Source organism: Balaenoptera musculus, chromosome 1 (genome assembly GCF_009873245.2).
Source record: "Balaenoptera musculus isolate JJ_BM4_2016_0621 chromosome 1, mBalMus1.pri.v3, whole genome shotgun sequence".
In the NCBI taxonomy this organism is placed as follows: domain Eukaryota; kingdom Metazoa; phylum Chordata; class Mammalia; order Artiodactyla; family Balaenopteridae; genus Balaenoptera; species Balaenoptera musculus.
This window is the reverse complement of record NC_045785.1, coordinates 83,656,590-83,676,655: the sequence shown is the minus strand read 5'-3', so window position 1 is coordinate 83,676,655 and position 20,066 is coordinate 83,656,590. Positions and strand designations below refer to the sequence as shown.

At 43.7% G+C, this 20,066-nt stretch overlaps 1 protein-coding gene across 3 annotated transcripts in view; it reads left to right on the top strand.

Annotated features, from left to right (window-relative positions):
- Positions 1–20,066, top strand: part of ALG14 (ALG14 UDP-N-acetylglucosaminyltransferase subunit) — a 109,375-nt gene that overhangs the window by 73,338 nt on the left and 15,971 nt on the right. Inside the window, exon 4 of one of the 3 annotated variants that reach the window (XM_036845754.1) lies at positions 7,377–7,539. The exons of the other annotated variants lie outside the window; for them this stretch is intronic. Coding sequence (XP_036701649.1) covers positions 7,377–7,539 — 163 coding nt within the window. The remainder of the gene's footprint in view (positions 1–7,376; positions 7,540–20,066) is intronic. 3 annotated transcript variants of the gene reach the window in all.

The window sequence follows — 20,066 nt, the reverse complement described above, 5'->3', positions numbered from 1 at the left end:
TATGCAGCACATAATTCCAAAAATACAATATAATGCCCTAGTTGCAATCAAAGGTAGAAAGAAAAAGAAAGTAATTTGTAATCAAATTACATGTTTTACAGTATCTCCAGGTATGACCACACCAGGAGACACTGTGAAGTAGATAGATTTGGAATGTGGGAGTAGCACGATTAGGACAGCTACAGTGCAGACTGGTGGAGGCACATTGCATCGGTAACTTTTCAAAAACTATGAGTAGGTTTGCTGCCCATGATGTAATATTCTTTTTCTTTTTCTCTTTATTTTTTTTCAATTTATAAGTTATTTTACTTTAAAATATGTAACATAAAGTATATCATTTTCATCATTTTTAAGTGTACAGTTCTATGGCATTAAGTACATTCACATTGTTGTGTAACTGTCACCACCTTCCATCTCCAGAACTTTTTCATCTCCCCCAACTCCTGATGTAATTTTCTTAAGTAGTGAACACTCTTGGTAAAAGTCCAAACAAAACAAAGTACAACAGTCTTCCTTCAGTTTCCATGGTAGTTCTATTCGGAAAAATTCGGTGTATATATAAAACAGGCAAAAAAATTTTTGTTTTTCTTTGTAAAACAGAATTAGGTTCTAAGCTCAGATAATTGTAAATGGATTATCACCCATATGGATGACCAGTGAGATACAGGATAGTGCTTTGTTGTACAAAACAGACTAAATATTGCAGAATATCTGTATCGCTGGCACCTGTCCACTAAGTGCAAGTAGCACCCCTCAGTCACTGTAACAACCAGAAATGATCTTGTTAGTTCCCTAATATATGACCACCATTGAGAGCCAGACTATACAGTACATGAACTCTGAAAAGGCAAGACCCAGTTTTGTTCTCTTTTAACTTCCTTGGTACTTGGTACAAGAGGCTCTCAGTGTTTATTAAAGTAGAGAGTGTAGTAGAGAGGATGCCCAGATATCCCTCAAGTATCTGTAACTCAGCTTTTCTAAAACTAAACAAGGTACCATCTTCCTCTTCTCTAACCCCGCTCCTCAATCTGTCTTACTTCCTTTATTCTCAGTCTTTACAGTAGTCTTAAAAAACTAGAAACTATGGATTCATCTCCCTCACTGTGCACATCCAGTGGGTCACAGGCCATCACTTCTGCTGTCCAAACAACGGCATCCTCTGTTTCCCCTGCTCCAACCTTCCTTTATATCTTCATCCAGACTATTATAATATCCTTGTTTGCTGGCCTCCATGGTCACCCCCCTTCAAATATACCGTGAATGCTGAACATTCCATCGACATGCCAAGCCCTCCATGTTTGGGTAGTGTAGCTCCCTATGCCTAGGGTAACTGTTACCTTTTTCACCTTGAAAAACTCCTCCTCATACATCAAGACCCAGCTTAAATGTCTCCTCCTTGGGTCCCAGACCTGAGACAGAATTACTCACTCTGTGTCTCTGTTCATATCTTTGTTGTGTCATATTCTTGCGTTAATCTTTATTTGTTCACGTGCCTGTGGTTTCTGCCAGACTGAGAGTTCCTTGAATAGAAGTTAATTGCTCAGGCTTTGGAGTCAGTGGCTAGAGTTTGAATCCTACATGACTTGGTGATCCTATGGTCTTGGGCAAAGTCCTTAACCTCTGGAAGCCCCAGTTTTCTTATCTGTAAAATGGGGATAATATAATGCTTATAAAGTGTTTAGAACAAAGCTTGAAATGTTAATCATTTTCATTGGCTTTGTATCTGTCCAGCACCTCACAAGAAGCAAAATAGAGAAGGTGCTTACCAGCTCTTTTGAAAGAAGGAAGGATGGACTGCTGATATTGTCAGATTTGGAGATTTTATTGTTTAATCGTGTTCAAATGGATGTTATATTTGGCACTTATAGCCAATTTTATCATGCATAAATTTATCCATGGAAAATATTCTTAAAAGAAAAAGGGGATCTGTTTTCTGCTCTGACTTTTTATAGGTGCATTAAAAAGCATTCATTCTGAAACAGTAATGTAAAAACGCTTGGGCTTGTAAAGTCCATGCCCAGTGTGGAAAATTATGTGCCTAGAAACTCCTGTTTTCTGGATTTTGACTTGTATTTTCCAAAACATGAAGTGTGGGGATTGTCACTTTTCTCTTATTCATCTGAACAGGTGAAGACCAGCAAGCACCTCTGGCAGTGTTGAGTCAAACTCTGTGACTGTCCTACACTTGTCTCATCTTCAGTACAAAATATATATTCTTATTCAGCTTATGACTCAGTTGTTTGCTTTAAAAACTCTTAAGTGCTGTTTGCAGCGTAAAACCAAATCCTAAATTTTAAAAACTTCCATAGCGAATACTCTGCTAAATGTTTTAAAGCCTGACATTTAATCTCCATGAACTGGAGCTCTCTGATTTCACTGTTTGCAGCTAGTAAATGTCACTCTAAACATTGTTGCTTTCACTCACACTTAAGCACTTTCATCTGCAGTGGGTGCAGTGTGTCAGAGAATTCTTTGTGCTCTGCTCTAGTGAGGGGAAAAAAAGACGAAGTCCGGCCTTTAAACGGACTGTAAAAAAATGCTTGGAAGGCAGCGATGACCCTGTTTTTTATATGGTGTTTGTGAACACACAATCCTGAGTTCTACCAGATTCTCTTAAAAAGCAACCATATTAGCTCAGTCAGAACAGGGTCCCCGCTGAGGTCATACGTGGTTGCCCGCCAAGCAGCTCCTCCCTCTTTTGTGACTGGAGGGGGATCGGTGGGGAAAAGGGGTAGAAGATGCGGTCATTCCTTTAATTTCACTTTTGTCTGCAGGAGGAATCTTGTCATCCTCTGGCTCCCCAAACTATTTTCAACCTGAGTGTTTTATTTCTTAGTTCCTGAAGGCTGCTGGCACACAGGACAGCCCTCACTTTTCATCATCTTGACATGAAATGGAAAATCAGTTTGTGGCTGTTTTCATAGCTAGTGATTTACTCTTGTTCTTTTATCTGCCTCCGCTTTATGCTCTTTGTTTGGACATACTTTTATTTCCTGTCTCTATGGCCTTGTGTTCTCCTGGGATTTTTCTGTTCATTCTTCCTTCCCCTGCCTCCTTCCCATCCTCCATTCCCCGAAATCCCTCTGGGCCTCATTCTCCCCTTGGTCCCCAGGCCCTTGCCCTGCCCCTTTTGTGCACATCCTGCTTCATGCTTGGCTGCCTGCCTTTCTCCTCCCTGGTCTGTTACACGCACTGCTGGTGCCACCTGCACTGCTTCTGTCATCCTCCAGGTCCCTCTTCATGTACCTGAGGGCTCAGTCAGTATAGCGGACGACAGGCAGACAGGCTGAACTCGGCCCTAGTCACTGCTGTAGGCAAACAGATTATCAGCTAAGTCCTTAGGCAGACATGTGTTTTTGAGGTAGTTAATGCCTACACCAGCCTTTGTTTCCAGTTTCCTGGCAGCCATGCTGAAGCATGAATTGAAGCCTGGAAATAGAACACTCTACAAGAAGCACGGAAGTGGGAATTTTGGAAAACCATGGGCTCTTCTGTCAGACATAGATTCAAGTCTCTGTGGTTTATTAGCTTTGCGGCCTTGGACAAATTCATTCATTCATTTAACAAATATTTATTGAGTGCCTATTATGTGCCTGTAATTTGGCTTTTAGGGAGCCAATTAATAGCCCTCTGTCTTCCCCTCTTATGGTCCCAACCAACTGAGAAATAAGACAGTAGAAATCAAAATATTAGCTTTATCAACTGATGAAAGCCAGATTGGAGGATGTGGCTAATACATGCAGCCACCAGGGGTTTCCGTCTCTGCTGAATTAGGCCACAGGCCCGCCTCTCTACTTAGCACACAAGCCAGGTATAGAGGATAGATGTTGAAGACAGACAAGCTGAAAAGAAGAGAGTGAAAAAGCCCAGGGGGCCTGGCTGAGCTGCACATCCTCAGCTGTTCTCCTGACCTCGTCACTGATGGGTAGGCCACCCCTCCCCCCAGGGAAGGGCTGAGTGAGAAGACTGAGCAGAAACTTCACTCCTCCTTCCTGGGACCTGGAAACTCCCTTCCCTCCAGGGAAACAGGAAGGTTGAGTATTTGCCCTTAAAACTCTAAGTGGTATATACTTAACCAGCGATTACCATAGGAGGCAAAATAAATATTGCCAGTCTATTTCCTCACCTATAAAATATGAATCATCTTACCCATCTCTTATTGTGGCTGTGGAGACTAAAATGAAATGAGATACTGTTCACAAAGAATATGAGTACCTGTTAGCTGTCATTCTTCGACCAGGACCAGCCTAAAGTAGAATTAGTCATTCAGTGGCTTGATGTGTCTTTGTTGCCCTCTTATCTTCTCTTTTTGGACCCCAGTTTGGTCATTTTTCCCCTCCTCACTACTGCTTAAAAAAAAAAAAAAAAAAAAAGTGGGAAGGAATACTGGTCCTAAAGCTTTTGATTTCCAGTAAGCACACTGGCCATATCTTTTCTAACCCTGGCATATGTGTTACACAACTCATTAATTTGGGCAAAGAAAGCATTTGGGATAATCAAGTCTACTTTAGAACTACAAAACTAGTTGTTCCTGAAGGGTCACCAAAGTACAATACATGGCTACAAACAGGTATATTATTACATGAGAAATGTATGTCTTGATTCCTCACATTTATTATTATTATTATATTAACTTAAACGATATTCATGAGTTTCTCTAATACCATAGAAAATACTTCAGGTGAGCCTTGAAACCACAATGATGAAGGAAAACAGTACAGATAGTGAGTTTTAGGGAAGAACTTTTAATTCAGGGTATTTGGACTTTATTTTGAGGGCAGCAGGAAGCCACTGATGATAATTGCTCCCGGGGTCAGATTTGTATTTTAGGAGAAAGCCATGTAGCAGCACTACGAGAGTGAAACGGAGGAGAGGGCGGGGCATGCAAAGCAGGGAGGAGGTGAACCAGGTGAGAGGGGAGTTGGCCCACACCAAGTAGTGGAGATCAACAGCTGCGCCCAGATTTAAGAGGCTTTAGGAGTAGAATTGGCAGGGTTTGGGTGAGAAGGGGGAAAGAGAGAAATGTATCTGGTAAGAGGGCTGTTTTCTAAAGTTAAAATAATAAGAATTTAAATGGCAGTGCTGCCAGAGGCCCTTCCCCAGCAGGATTAGAGGGTTAACAATGGGAATCCAGCCTGAGAGAGTCAGAGCCAAAAGAGAGATGAACTTGGCCAGTAAGAGGGGCTGGACCAGTCCCCCAGGAGAGAGCGGAGAAGGAGCCCTCTGGCAGGTTAAAGCTGCAGGGTATGGCATAACAGAGATTTGCCTTCCACTAACGGGAAAGAGAGAGGAGGAAAAAGGAAGGCAGAAAAAGAAATAAGCCAATGTGTTGGGGGCTTTGGGGGGCCACTGTCAAGAATGCCATGATGTTGCAGATTCTCCTGCCTCGTGCATAATTATGTCAACCATTCACATAATAAGGCACATGAAGCCTTATTTCAGTTTTTCCAAAGAACAGGTCTAACAAAAGTACTTAGGTGGATACTAAGCTAGATGTTTTTTGTATTGTAAACTATATTTTCTTTGGGTTTTTTTCATTGCATTCTTTTATTGTGTGGGATGGAGAGAATTCAATCCCTGGGACAGGCTCTCTCCTTGTAGTCTGTTTTTATAGGATGTTATAGAACTTTTCAGTTTTAAAACAAGGATCTGAAAACAGTAAACAAGAAAAGATCAGTGAATACTTTTGCAAGGTGGAAGGGGAAGGAAAGGAGAACGACTTTATGGCTTTAGAACAGTCCATGATGTTCTTCTCTCACCCTTTTATATCCATAGATTGTATTAATTGGACATAGCACTCTGTGCCCCTCTTAACAGAGCAGTATTGGGCATATCCATGGTGAACATATATTTTAGTTTTGTAAGTGATTACATAAAACAATGGAAAACTATTTTCTCTGTTTAAAGACTAAAGCTTATCCCGCCATTTCCTAGTTTTTAAAGACTCAGTATTGGAGCGGGGAATTTTTAACTAATGACATACTATAAAAGGGTTTTGTTCAGTATTTGTAGAGGCAGTGTTTAAAACCATTGTTTTTTCTGAGGTATTTTGTTATGTTAAACTGACCAAAACTAGAGAGACCCAGCAGTGAATCAGCGATTTCTGCCAGCTCCCCTAAGACTTTTGTTGTGTGCCCGTTTTGTGCACAGTGCTTGACAGGGGCTGAATGCAGTGCCACAGTGCCAGATTGTGGGCTCCCTGATGGCTTACTCAGCTTCCCAGGCCCAAGTGCTGAGAAAAATGCCAAGCATCATTATAATACCTGTTGACCATAAATAGATAGACTGCCAGTTACTTCTCCAGCAAAAATGAGTTTACTTGGGATCAGTAAAGAATTGCAATCTGAGGGTCTGCAACCATGGTCAATTATGCGCAGATCCCTGCTGCCAGGACACAAGGAGAGGGGAACTCTTTTAAAGAAGGGAAAAGGAAGCTGGAAGGGCGATAGTAAACAAAGAGTCCATCGGAAGAGTTCGAAGAATAGTGGCTTTTCATTGGCTGAGTTGTGAGCTTATTTATTTATTTATTTACACTTACTTATTGCGGTTTGCGGGCTTCTCATTGCAGTGGCTTCTCTTGTGGAGCATGGGCTCTAGGCGTGCGGGCTTCAGTAGTTGTGGCTCATGGGCTCTAGAGTGCAGGCTCAGTAGTTGTGGTGCACGGGCTTAGCTGCTCCGTGGCATGTGGGATCTTCCCGGACCAGGCTCGAACCTGTGTCTCCTGCACTGGCAGGCGGATTCCCAACCGCTGCGCCACCAGGGAAGTCCCGGGACATAACTATTGAATTCATGAATAAATTTCCTAACAGGGTCATACAGATGAGACCACCCAGAATGATGGGTTAGTGGTAGTTATTAGAATTACAACATGGATTTTAAACATCCTTGATTATAATTAACATCAAATTTAAAGTTAGCATCTATAGCATGTGTGAGTGTCTGGCTCCAGTTCCCCTCCAGAATTCCCATGGCCAACATTTCCCCGGACCAGAGGGAGCCTAGTCTTGTTTCCGCACCCAGCTCTCTGTTTCAAAGACTCAAACCGCAGTGGGCCGGGCGGGGGAGGCTGAATGGGGTTAGACAGCCAGTGGGGGTAGGAGTCCTGAGCAACAATGAACGAGTGGCATTAAGGGCTGCATGGCGCTTACTCTCCCTGGAAACGCTCTGTCACAGTCAGGAAGTGTGATTTAATCTTGGTGAAGATAATTCCATTTTATACCCTGAATGGACTGTCCCTCTAACAGAATTTTATTTTCAGTCTTGTCCTGGGAAGCCCTACCAGTAATAATTTGGTGTACATTATTTGCCCTGTTAGCTGAACTGTACAAAATAGGAGGTTGATTCATCTGCCATCCCACCTCCTTTTCCCTTAAAAGGCTCTTAAAAGAGGACCTGAGAACCTGCTGCCCCAACAGAAGATGCTTGGACTGTGGCCCAGCAGTGCCCTCAGCAGGATTTGTGGGAGGAGAGAAGACTGCAGTTCAGTCAAAAGAGCCACTGTTGATCTTGAAAGAACATCAGCCGTACAGATGACACAAGGTTTCTGTTCCCCTTCAACTCTAAGACCCCTCTTTTGGTCTTTGTTGTGAAGCAGCCTTAGGCAGAGAGACTAAGAAAAATAAGAGCAGCAAATATGCATAAGGGACTTGCTGAGTTCTAAGTGCTTGGCAAACTCTGTTTCACTTAATCCTCACTATAATGCTATGTGGAAAGCACTACTTGAATCCTCATTTTACAGATGAGGAAACTGAGGCACAGAGAGGTGAAATAACTAGCCCAAGGTCACACAGGTAGGAAGCAGTGGAGCCAGGATTCACTCCCCAGTGGTCTGGCTCCAGGGCCCATCCTCTCATCACTGCCCTTTCCCTGGACTGTCAATGACTCAGATACCCCGTCTTGTTTACCATAAGACAAAAACTTGTTTCAAGAAACGGGGGTGGGGGTGGGGGGGGAGCTCCACATTTGAATTAGAAAAGCTGCAGGTTTGCTATTCTCTCCATAGTGGTTAAGAATCTCTTCTTAACAAAATTTGGCTTTTGGTCAAATCAGGTGATTTCCCCAGATCACCTGCTGGATTAAAACCTGTTGCCCTGCCCTTAAGATGACTCTGGTAGAGGACTCACTCTGGTGCTACTGACAGACTGAGCCCCACCACCGAGGCCCTGCTTGTCCAGCCCTCCCCTCCCCAAAGGCCCAGACTGTGATGCAGAGAAGCGTGAGCAAACCATTCTGCACATCTGCAGAGGTGCTCCTTCAGCACCAGTGGGATGGGGCACCTTGACAGCTAGGGTGACTTTGAGTGGCAGAGGATATGCCGCCTTGCCACCTCCCTACTAATGTCCCTTTCTGCCCTCCCTCAGGTGCCTTCCTTCCCTGTAACCTGTCCTTATTCTCGCAATGTTGTCAACTAATCATTTTTAAAGAATTAACAGATAATTAAGGCGCGAACTTCTAGTCTTTAAGATAGGACTCCTGCCAGGGATGCTGGCTCTCTAAGAGGTGATCTCTAAATCTAGACAACAGAGGGAAGGAGGGGCGTCCTGGCGGAGCTCCTCAATTCCTGGCAGTTCTCACTGCTATTAGGAACCTCAGGCTCACTGGAAAGCTCTTCCAGATGAGTTCAGCTGGGCTGCTTGTCCCCAAAGTGGTTTTGAGCAGGGTGAGATGAGAGAGAGAATGGCCTTTGATGGCTTACCAGTCCCCACGTTTCCTCCGCCACTGCTCTCTCCCTCAGCACACACGGACCCCTTTGCAGGAATGTAGACGAGGCGCCACTTATGAAGAGTGCCAGCCCCCTTCCTGTAGTGGTGGGCAGAGGTTTCCAAGTGCTAATTTGTACCAGAAACACCTGGCAGTTTGTTTAAAATGCATATTCCTGGGCCCCAGACCCAGAGATTCTGATTTGGAAAGAATCTGCATTTTTATTTATTTATTTACTTATTTATTTTTTAATTGAAGTATAGTTGATTCATAGTGTTGTGCCCATCTCTGCGCTACAACAAAGTGACTTAGTTTTACACATATATACCTTCCTTTTTTAAATATTCTTTTCCATTATGGTTTATCCCAGGAGATTGGATATAGTTCCCTATGCTATACAGCAGGACCTTGTTGTTTATCCATTCTAAATGTAATAGTTTGCAACTACCGATCCCAGATTCCCAGTCCATCCCCCTCCCTCCCCCAAGAATCTGCATTTTTGACAAGTATCCCTGGGTGAATGGGACTTGAAGGCCTGCAAAATACTAACATGGAGTCACTTCTCTACTTGCTGGTTTAAAGGGGTCCTCTCTGAATAGAACTGGGACAGACCTACCACTTCTCTCAGTTCCTATCAATGCTCCTGTCTTCTAAGAGTATAATAAGAGAGAGTCGTTAGTACAGCCAAACACACCTAGCAAAACTCAGCTAAGCTTGAAGGCAATAAAAACCTCCAGGAGACACCCTGATTTTGACAAGCAGTGTCATTCTACTTCTGCAAGTTACCAATGGAGTCAGGTGCACCAGTGCTAAGATCTTGATAAATGCGTGGTGGACGATGAAAGGGAAACACCTTTTGAATGCCTCAATGCACAGAGTGAAGCACATGTTCTATGGAGAGCCCTGCCCGTTCATTCTAGGTGTGGAATCCAAGCTCGGCTCCAGAGTACCATTTTCTTTAACCACAACGAGGTCCAGCTCCTTAATACATCTCACTCTGTTGAATTCTATCTTCTTGCCTCCATTTCATTGTCTGTCTTTCAGCATCTATGTCTACCTCTCTTTTCTACACACACAAAACGAGAAACTCACAAACAAGTGTTTTTATGTATCCTTTTGATTTAGAATTAAGGAATTAGATACTCCTCTATAAAAAAATTTGTAAGCCTTTTTTAATACTGCAGACATAATCTATACATAAAGAAATTATCTAAGGAAAACTGCTGACTAGTTTTCAGTTCAGCAAGATAGCAATTTTATTCATAGGTAGATGTAAAAAATGTAAAAATTAGGGATGTAAAAATTAGGGAAGGATCATGAATAAAATATCACTTATCTGCCTAAGAGAGGGCCTTGACAGAAGTCAGGAGTTACATAACTGCTTTGAATTCAAGCCAGTTCTTCCTGTTTAGAAAGGATACTCCCTGTTCTTTTGAAAATGTTAACCATTTGCCCCCATTTTATCTGCTGAAAAGCTTTCATAATCCATCTTAGTCCAATGGCATGTTATAGTCTGCCACTAATTTCTTTATTAAAGCTATAAAATATTAATAACAATTGCCAGAATTTTGCCTTCAGTTAAACTCCCTGTGTCACATCTGCCCTGGAGCCTACCTTGCCTTCAGCCCACTTCCAACTAATGCTTGTCCTGACTGGCGGGTGCAGGACCAGGGTGGGGGACAGGAGAGCCCCAGGCTTGTTTTCTAAAGCTGGTTTGAGTCTCAGCTGTGTGATCGTTCATACGTCACTTGATTGCTCTGGTCTTGAGTCTCCTTGTCTAAAAAATGAGGATAAAGACATCCATCTCAAAGGGCCGTGGTAAGGTTTAAGAAGGCTAATTACGCAGAATGCCACACTTACGCTCTGGGCCTGGCAAGTAGTATGTGCCCTGTGAATGTCAAGGTCTCTCCCTTCCTTCTCAAGCTAAAGGGCAAGGATTGAACTAAGTGACTCCTGAGACTGCATCTAGCGTTAGCAATCAGGGCTTCTGCGAGAGCTGCTGAGTATACGGTGTGGGGAAAACAAAAGGAAAAAATACTGGATTACTAGGATTCAAAGACCTCCGTGAAAACATTTCAGAGTGTTGAAAATACAATGAAAACACAAAAAGACCAAGAAGTCAGGAAGTCGTCACCTTGACCATTTGGCCCAGAGAACAGGAAAACTAAAAGATTCAGTTTCCTCAACTGAAAGTAGAATCAGCCAGGAAGGTTAGGAAAACAATGTTTGGCTGGCCTGACGTTGATCTTTAACGATGATGCAAAGTAGGTACAGCTTAACCATTCAGAGAAAAAAAAATTCTTTTAAGTTTTAATTTTATCTATATATCTTTTATGATGGATCATCAGGTCCAGGAAATAAAATGTCACCCCAGTTTCGGCACTGACAACCTCTGAGCTCTTTTGCCTACCCTGCACTTACAGTTGGAGGAGCCATAAACATACATGGAGTGGCCAAACCGTGTGGAGCCCTGGGTCTTGTAGGATCTTGCTAACATGCATTCAGACTACAGGTGGGCATCCCAGGGTTGGTGGAGGGGACACTGGACACACTGCTGTCTGTATGTCTCCCACCTACGTAACTTCCACCCCTGTAACTCAGCCCAAACCCAACAAATCAGGATGGTCGCAGAAGGTTGGGAAGTCTAGTTTCCCCATACAAGGGCAAAATAGCCGACCCTTGTTTTGAAATGAACAAGATCAGGCTTACTCACCAGGTCATCAGGTTTGTTTACCGGATTATGGCCACAGACTTTCATGGCCATTTGGCTGAGAAGGACACTACAGTGGCTCCCCAGATCCAGAGCAGGGGAGCTCAAGAATCCTTCAGTCATTCACCATGTGTGGAAAAAGAGAAAACACCACTCCTGGTAATCAGGCTCCTTCCATCATTTTTTTACATAAGCGTCACGTGGAGTGGATCAGGCAGAGCAAAAAATATGACTTGAAGATAAAGAGGCTAAAATGGATGGTTGGGTTAGTCTTATAAGGTACCCTCTGAAGGGTAGGATAGATCGTGCCGGGTCAGTGCCATGTCTGTGACAGAGTGAGGGACAAGCCTTCTGCCACATAGTACTCTTAAGAATTTGAAAAATGCCACAAGCATTCTACTTTACTTTTGGATGGATTATAATAATAGCTGGGACTTCCCTGGTGGCGCAGTGGTTAAGAATCCGCCTGCCAATGCAGGGGACATGGGTTCGATCCCTGGTCTGGGAAGATCCCACATGCTGCGGAGCAACTAGGCCTGCGAGCCACAACTACTGAGCCCACGTGCTAAAACTACTGAAACCCGCGTGCCTAGAGCCTGTGCTCTAGCAACAAGAGAAGCCACCGCAATGAGAAGCCCACGCACCGCAACGAAGACCCAACGCAGCCAAAAATAAAGAAATAATTTAAAATACATATACACATAATAATAATAATAATAATAATAATAATAATAGCTACCATTTATTGAATTTTTACCATGGGCCAAGCACTATGTTAAATGTTTTACATGTGTTATCTTATTTGATCTCCACAGCAATACTAAAAAGTAGATATGCTGTCTTCCCTGTGTTTATATTTGTTTCTGGTTGGATTACCATTCCCCACCCCTGACATTCTCTACCTTACCATTGCTAATTCCCAAGAAGGAGAATACATTAGAACGTACTGTCCACCTCCCCTGAAGGACCATCAGGACCAGTCTCATCTTGCCCTTATATATATGTCTCTGTTTACCTTATTCACCACAAGAAGTTCAAGCCCCTGAGAGAGAGTGTTACCTGGACCTAACAGCTCTGTTAAATTATAATCTGTCTCAAGCCCACACCCCTCCCCAACCTCCTAAACCCTTTTTGCTGGCCCAGACTTATGGTCGGTTCACAAAATCTACATCATCTTCTCTCCTCCGTCTTGCTCTAGTTGCTGTCTGATTTACCCAGAATACCATACCACTTCATCAGTTACTGGCTTACAGGTCACCTCCTCCCAGATCTTCTTTGACCTCCATATCTCCCTGTTCCCTTATCCTGCTTTATATTATATAAACGTATACCTATTATTTTTTGTCTTCCCACTGGAATGTAAACTTTGTGAGGGCAGGGACCTTTGTTCACTAGTAGATCCCTAATACCCAGAAAGTATCTGGCATATTATCTTTGCTCAGTACCTATTTCTTGAACAAATGAATCCATGAATGAGAAAACTGAGACATAGAATGGACTGCTCACATTGCTGTTAAGCAGACCGCCCAGATCTGTGTGATTGCAAAGCCCTGGCCCGTAAGCACCATGTTGCTCGGCTCCTTGATGGATTATGTGAATGCAGCAGGAGCAAGAATATTCTGGCTGACTGGGAGTAATCAGTGTTGGGGTGTTGGTATAAGGAACTTATCAATTGGGCAAGATCCTACAGGGCCAAAGTTTACTGTTCTTTATTTGATTACATTATATGATTATGTGATTTAAAAGAAAAATATATATTTGGTTATTCAGATGACCAAAATATATTTTTTGTATATATTTGGTCTTCATCCACAGTTCCTGACTCACAGCTCCTAAAACCCTTGGAATTTCCTAAGTGATGAGAGCAATAAAGGTGCCTGTTAAGTTAATGAGGTGACTTTTGGAAAGGACCCAAGAATGGGGGCTGGTTGCCAGTGGAGCCAACTGTGTCATTAAAGGGTTGGAACTTCAGTCCCACCTGCAGCCTCTACCTCTGGGGAGGGGAGAGGGTCTGGAGGTTGACTCAGTCACCAATGGCCAATAGTTTAATCAACCATGACTATGTAATGAAGCCACCGTAAAAACCCAAGAGGACGGTGTTGGGAGAGCTTCCAGTTTGGTGAACGAACATGTGGAGACTTAGGGAGAATGGCACACTCTGAGAGGGCATGGAAACTCCACACCCTTGCCCCATACCTTACCCTATGCATCTCTTTATCTGGCTGTTGGTTTGTATTTTTTAATATCCTTGGTAATAAATCAGTAAGCTAGTGAGTAAATGGGCTTTCCTGAGTTCTGTGAGCCATTCTAGCATATTAATTGATCTCAAGGAGTGGGTCGTGGGAACCTCTGATTTATAGCCAGAAGTACAGGTAGCAGCCAGGGCTTGTGACAGGCATCTGAAGGGGGAGGGCAGTCTTTGGGACTGAGCCATTAACCTGTGGAATCCGATTCTATATCCAGGTAGGTAGTGTCAGAATTGAGTTAAATTGTAGGACAACCAGCTGGTGTCCAGAGCATTGTTCGTTGTGAGGCAGCCTACGCGCGTGCGCACGCATACACACATTAGAATTGGGTCCAGTTGTTATCAAATGAAATGCAAGTAACAGATATTCGAGGAGCCAGCAATAAATTCAGCGTCTTTACAACATAAGCCATTAGCCTAGATACAAACAATTTATAACTTACCTTTTTGATATGATTTAAAAGAAGATGAAAGCGATGCCTGGGTAAAGAGAAGTAAGGAAGGGGCTAGGTGGACCGTGACATGTTCAAGCGGTGAAGCAGCTGATGCCTGTGGAGCGACATGGAAGGAAGGAGTGGTATACTTGGAAAAGCAGACCTCCAAATGCTATATACACAGTGATGACAGCTCTGAAAATTCTGTGTGTTAGCAATAGAATTGTAAGAGACCTTGAAGTTCATAAATAGTTGGTGATTCCAGTGTTTAGGGCTTTATTTGGTTATTTCATGTTGGTCTTGATATTTAGATGTTCCTGTTGAACTGTTACTACTCAGACGATTAAATACACATAAAAAAGAAGAAATACAGTGTACCGTAATGTGAGCCAAGCGAACACGTCATCCCATCTGCTCTGCGTCCTGTTCCTTCCTGCTGTCCACCTCCTCTGAGCGCTGACATTCAGTGCTGCCTTTCCTCAGGCTGCACCCCCAGCCTTCCGGTCCTCTGACGATATCCTCTACATGTTATAGACCACCTGCCCTCCAACTGCGTTTTCTTCCTCACTCTCTTGATTACTCACAGATGCTTCTCTATCCAGTTTTCTACGGCTTTTATCCCACTGCTCTTGCCCTCCTCCTCTCTTGGATGAGGACTTTCGAGTATCCTTTCCCTACGCCAAAACACTCACCCTGGGTGCTTTCTGCTGCTTGGTCCTCATCCTTGTTTCACTCTGCCTCTTCCTGTGCTCACCGTGCAGCGCTCTGAGCCCTGCTTGAGGAAATCCTGCGACGGTTCTGATGTGACCTGTTCCTTCTCTAACTCTGCATCTGCTGCTCTCAAAGCCTTTGTTGTTTTCCATACCAGTCAGGTTCTTGGTAACGAACCATAAAAATCCACTCTGGCTGACTGAAACAGAAAAAGAATTTAGGGAAAGACTATTGAGAGCTCTCAGAGTTACTGGGAAAGCTAACGAAATAGGATTAGTAAACATGTAGGGACAAGGTGGGAGCTGAGCAGCTAGAACCACAGTCAAAATTCCATGGCCTCAGAGCTGGTTTGGGGGAACACTGCTGCTACCACTGCTGGATAGTGAACAGTGTAGCTGGCCCCACTGGTACTGGATGCCAGACTCTGCCAGTGGCACCTTTGCCACCAGAACAGATTCTCCTCTGGCCTTGCTTCTCTGCACCACCAGCTCCTGATCACACCTAGGCAGAAACATCTGGCCAAGTCACGGCCCATCCACTAGCTGCAGAGGGAACACAGAAAGGAGTATCTCACTTGTGAGATGGGCTCTGCCTGCTGTCACAACTCATACAGTGGGAAATCACTCAGTTTCCAGACAGGAACAAAAAAAAAAACAAAACAAAAGGCCACATGGCCCATCCCCAATTTAGGACAGTTGTTTTATTAAACTTTCTACAACTTCCTTAAGTCCTTGAAGCTGTTTCTTCTAACTTCTCACTCAGCAAGAACTCTGGAACATAGTTCAATGCAAAAGTAAAACCTTAGGGGTCACAGATTTATATACAAAAATGTTCATAACAGCATGATTTAGAATAGCAAAAAAAAGGAGTCAGCCTGGATTTACAACAATGAAGGAATAGTTAGATGAATTATGAGATATCCATAGGATTAAATATATGCAGTCATTAAAAATCATGAATTTAAAAAATTTTCCACAACACACAAAAATATAACTAAACAAAACTTCAAAAAAAAAACTACAATATTTATATATAAGCTCTCAGATTATATATATGCATACATGAACATATTTTATAGTGAAATATAAATGTGTATATGAAGATAATACACCAAAATGTTAACAGATTGATGAAATTAGAAGGATCATTATCTTCTTTTTGCTTTTCCTCACTTTTCACATTGAGCTGGAAAGTTATAAATATTGAAAGAAAAATCTGTTGAGGGCAAACTTCCTGTGCCACCGTTTTTATCCTTTGTCATGTTCTCAGAAGGTACAATTTTTCCCAAACCAATCTCAAACTAAATACTCTGAATTCTTACTCTTTTCTCCTGGTGTTGAAAGAACTCACTTTTTTTCTATATAATCAGTTCCTCCCTCACCACCAGTTCGTTCCCGCAGTCTTTATGTTCACGTATAGATCATTCGTTCCATTCTGTAAGCCTTTCCCCAGCCCTGCTTAGCTCACCCAGCTCCTATCTGAGCTTTCCCTCCCTCATGCTCATCTTCCCCTCCCCGTATTTTAGCTCAGTGATTCAAGGAAGTAGGCATCTCTGGGGTTTCCATTACGCTTCTCTTACCCAAATCTGAAGATTTTGTCTCTGTCGGCTAAGGCAAGTGACTTTGTGGTTTTCTTATTTTCTAAAATAAGAAGGATGCATTTTTGGGCTTCCCTGGTGGTGCAGTGGTCAAGAATCCGCCTGCCAAAGCAGGGGGCATGGGTTCGAGCCCTGGTCCAGGAAGATCCCACATGCTGCAGAGCACCTAAGCCCGTGTGCCACAACTACTGAGCCTGTGCTCTAGAGCCCACGAGCCACAACTACTGAGCCCGTGTGCCACAATGACTGAAGCTCGCACGCCTAGAGCCTGTGCTCTGCAACAAGAGAAGCTACTGCAATGAGAAGCCCGCGCACCACAACGAAGCATAGCCCCTGCTCGCCGCAACTAGAGAAAGCCCGCACGCAGCAACGAAGACCCAACACAGCCAAAATAAGTAAATAAATAAAATTTTTAAAAAGAAGAGGGGGGACCTTCAAAATAACAGAGGAATAAGATGAGGAGATCACCTTCCTCCCCACAAATACATCAGAAATACATCTAAATGTGGAACAAATCCTACAGAACACCTAGTGAACGCTGGCAGAAGACCTCAGACTTCCCAAAAGGCAAGAAAATCCCCACGTACCTGGGTAGGGCAAAAGAAAAAAGAAAAAATAGAGACAAAAGAATAGGGATGGGACCTGCGCCTCTGAGAGGGAGCTGTGAAGGAGGAAAGGTTTCCACACACTAGGAAGCCCCTTCACTGGTGGAGACGGGGGTGTTGGAGGGGGGGAGAAGCTTCAGAGCCACGGAGGAGAGCTCATCAACAGGGGTGCGGAGGGAAAAGCGGAGAGATTCCCGTACAGAGGATCGGTGCTGATCAACACTCACCAGCCCGAGAGGCTTGTCTGCTCACCTGCCGGGGCAGGCAAGGACTAGGAGCTGAGGCTCAGGCTTCGGAGGTCAGATCCCAGGGAGAGGACCGGGGTTGGTGGCGTGAACACAGCCTGAAGGGGGCTAGTGCGCTACAGCTAGCCAGGAGGGAGTCCGGGAAAAAGTCTGGACCTGCCTAAGAGGCAAGAGACCAGTGTTTCAGGCCGCGCGAGGAGAGGGGATTCAGAGCACCTCCTAAACAAGCCCCAAAGATGGGCGCGAGCCGCGGCTCTCAGCACGGACACCAGAGATGGGCATGAGATGCTAATGCTGCTGCTGCAGCCACCAAGAATCCTGTGTGCAAGCACAGGTCACTATCCACAACCCCCTGCCCCCCACCCCCGCCAGGAGCCTGTGCAGCCTGCCTCTGCCAGGGTCCCGTGATTCAGGGACAACTTCCCTGGGAGAGCACACGGCACGCCTCAGGCTGTTGCAACGTCATGCTGACCTCTGCTGCCGCAGGCTTGCCCCGCATTCCAATTATAACTACCATACCCCTCCCTCCCCCCGGCGTGAGTGAGCCAGAGCACCCTAATCAGCCGCTCCTTTAACCCCGTCCTGTTTGGATGGGAACAGAAGCCTGAGGGCAACCTACATGCAGAGGTGGGGCCAAAACCAAAGCTGAACCCCAGGAGCTGTGCGAACAAAGAAGAGAAAGGAGAATCTGTCCATGCAGCCTCAGGAGCAGTGGATTAAATCCCCACAATCAACTTGAGGTACCCTGCATCTGTGGAATACCTGAATAGACAATGAAGCAACCCAAAATTGAGGCGGTGGACTTTGGGAGCAACTATAGACTTGGGGTTTGCTGTCTGCAGCTCACTTGTTTCTGACTTTTATGTTTATCTTAGTATAGTTTTTAGCGCTTGTTATCATTGGTGGATTTGTTTATGGGTTTGGTTTCTCTCTTCCTTTTTTTAAAATGTTTTTTACCTTTTTCATTTTAATAATTTTTTTATCTTTTTATTTTAATTATTTTATTAAAAAAATTATTTTTTCTTTCTTTTCTTCTCCCTTTTCTTCTGAGCCGTGTGGCTGAGAGGGTCTTGGTGCTCCAGCCTGTTGTCAGGCCTGAGCCTCTGAGGTGGGAGAGCTGAGTTCAGGACATTAGACCACCAGAGACTTCCCGGCCCCATGTAATATCAATCGGCGAGAGCCCTCCTAGAGATCTCTGTCTCAATGCTCAGACCCAGCTGCACTCAACAACAAGCAAGCTCCAGTGCTGGACACCCCATGCCAAACAACTAGCAAGACAGGAACACAACCCCACCCATTAGCAGAGAGGCTGCCTAAAATCATACTAAGGTCACAGACACCCCAAAACACACCACTGGACGCAGCCCTGCCCACCAGAAAGACAAGATCTAGCCCCACGCACCAGAACACAGGCACCAGTCCCCTCCACCCGGAAGCCTACACAAGCCACTGAACCAACCTTACCCACTTGGGGCAGACACCAAAAACAATGGGAACTACAGACCTGCAGCCTGCGAAAAGGAGACCCCAAACACAGTAAGTTAGGCAAAATGGGAAGACAGAGAAATATGTAGTAGATGAAGGAGCAAGGTAAAAACCCACCAGACCAAACAAATGAAGAGGAAGTAGACAGTCTACCTGAAAAACAATTCAGAGGAATGATAGTAAAGATATCCAAAATCTTGGAAACAGAATGGAGAAAATACAAGAAATGTTTAACGAGGACTTAGAAGAACTAAAGAGTAAACAAACAATGATGAGCAACACAATAAATGAAATTTAAAATTCTCTAGAAGGAATCAATAGCAGAATAACTGAAACAGAAGAACGGGTAAGTGACTTGGAAGAGAAAACAATGTAAATAACTACTGCAGAGCAGAATAAAGAAAAAGGAATGAAAAGAATTGAGGACAGTCTCAGAGACCTCTGAGACAACATTAAACACACCAACATTCGCATTATAGGGGTCCCAGAAGGAGAAGAGAGAGAGAAAGGACCCGAGGGAATATTTGAAGAGATTATAGTCGAAAACTTCCCTAACATAGGAAAGGAAATAGCCACCCAAGTCCAGGAAGCACAGAGAGTACCATACAGGATACACCCAAGGAGAAACATGCGGAGACACACAGTAATCAAATTGGCAAAAATTAAAGACAAAGAAAAATTATTGAAACAGCAAGAGAAAAGTGACAAATAACATACAAGGGAACTCCCATAAGGTTAACAGCTGATTTCTCAGCAGAAACTCTACAAGCCAGAAGGGAGTGGCATGACATATTTAAAGTGATGAAAGGGAAGAACCTACAACCAAGATTACTCTACCCGGCAAGGATCTCATTCAGATTTGATGGAGAAATGAAAAGCTTTACAGACAAGCAAAAGCTAAGAGAATTCAGCACCACCAAAACAGCTCTATAACAAAGGCTGAAGGAACTTCTCTAAGTGGGAAACATAAGAGAAGAAAAGGACCTACAAAAACAAACACAAAACAATTAAGAAAATGGTAATAGGAACATACATATCGATAATTACCTTAAACGTGAATGGATCAAATGCTCCAAGGAAAAGACACAGGCTCACTGAAAGGATACAAAAACAAGACCCATATATATGCTGTCTACAAGAGACCTACTTCAGACCTAGGGACACATACAGACTGAAAGTGAGGGGATGGAAAAGGATATTCCATGCAAATGGAAATCAAAAGAAAGCTGGAGTAGCAATACTCGTATCAGATAAAATAGACTTTAAAATAAAGAATGTTACAAGAGACAAGGACACTACATAATGATCAAGGGATCAATCCAAGAAGAAGATAT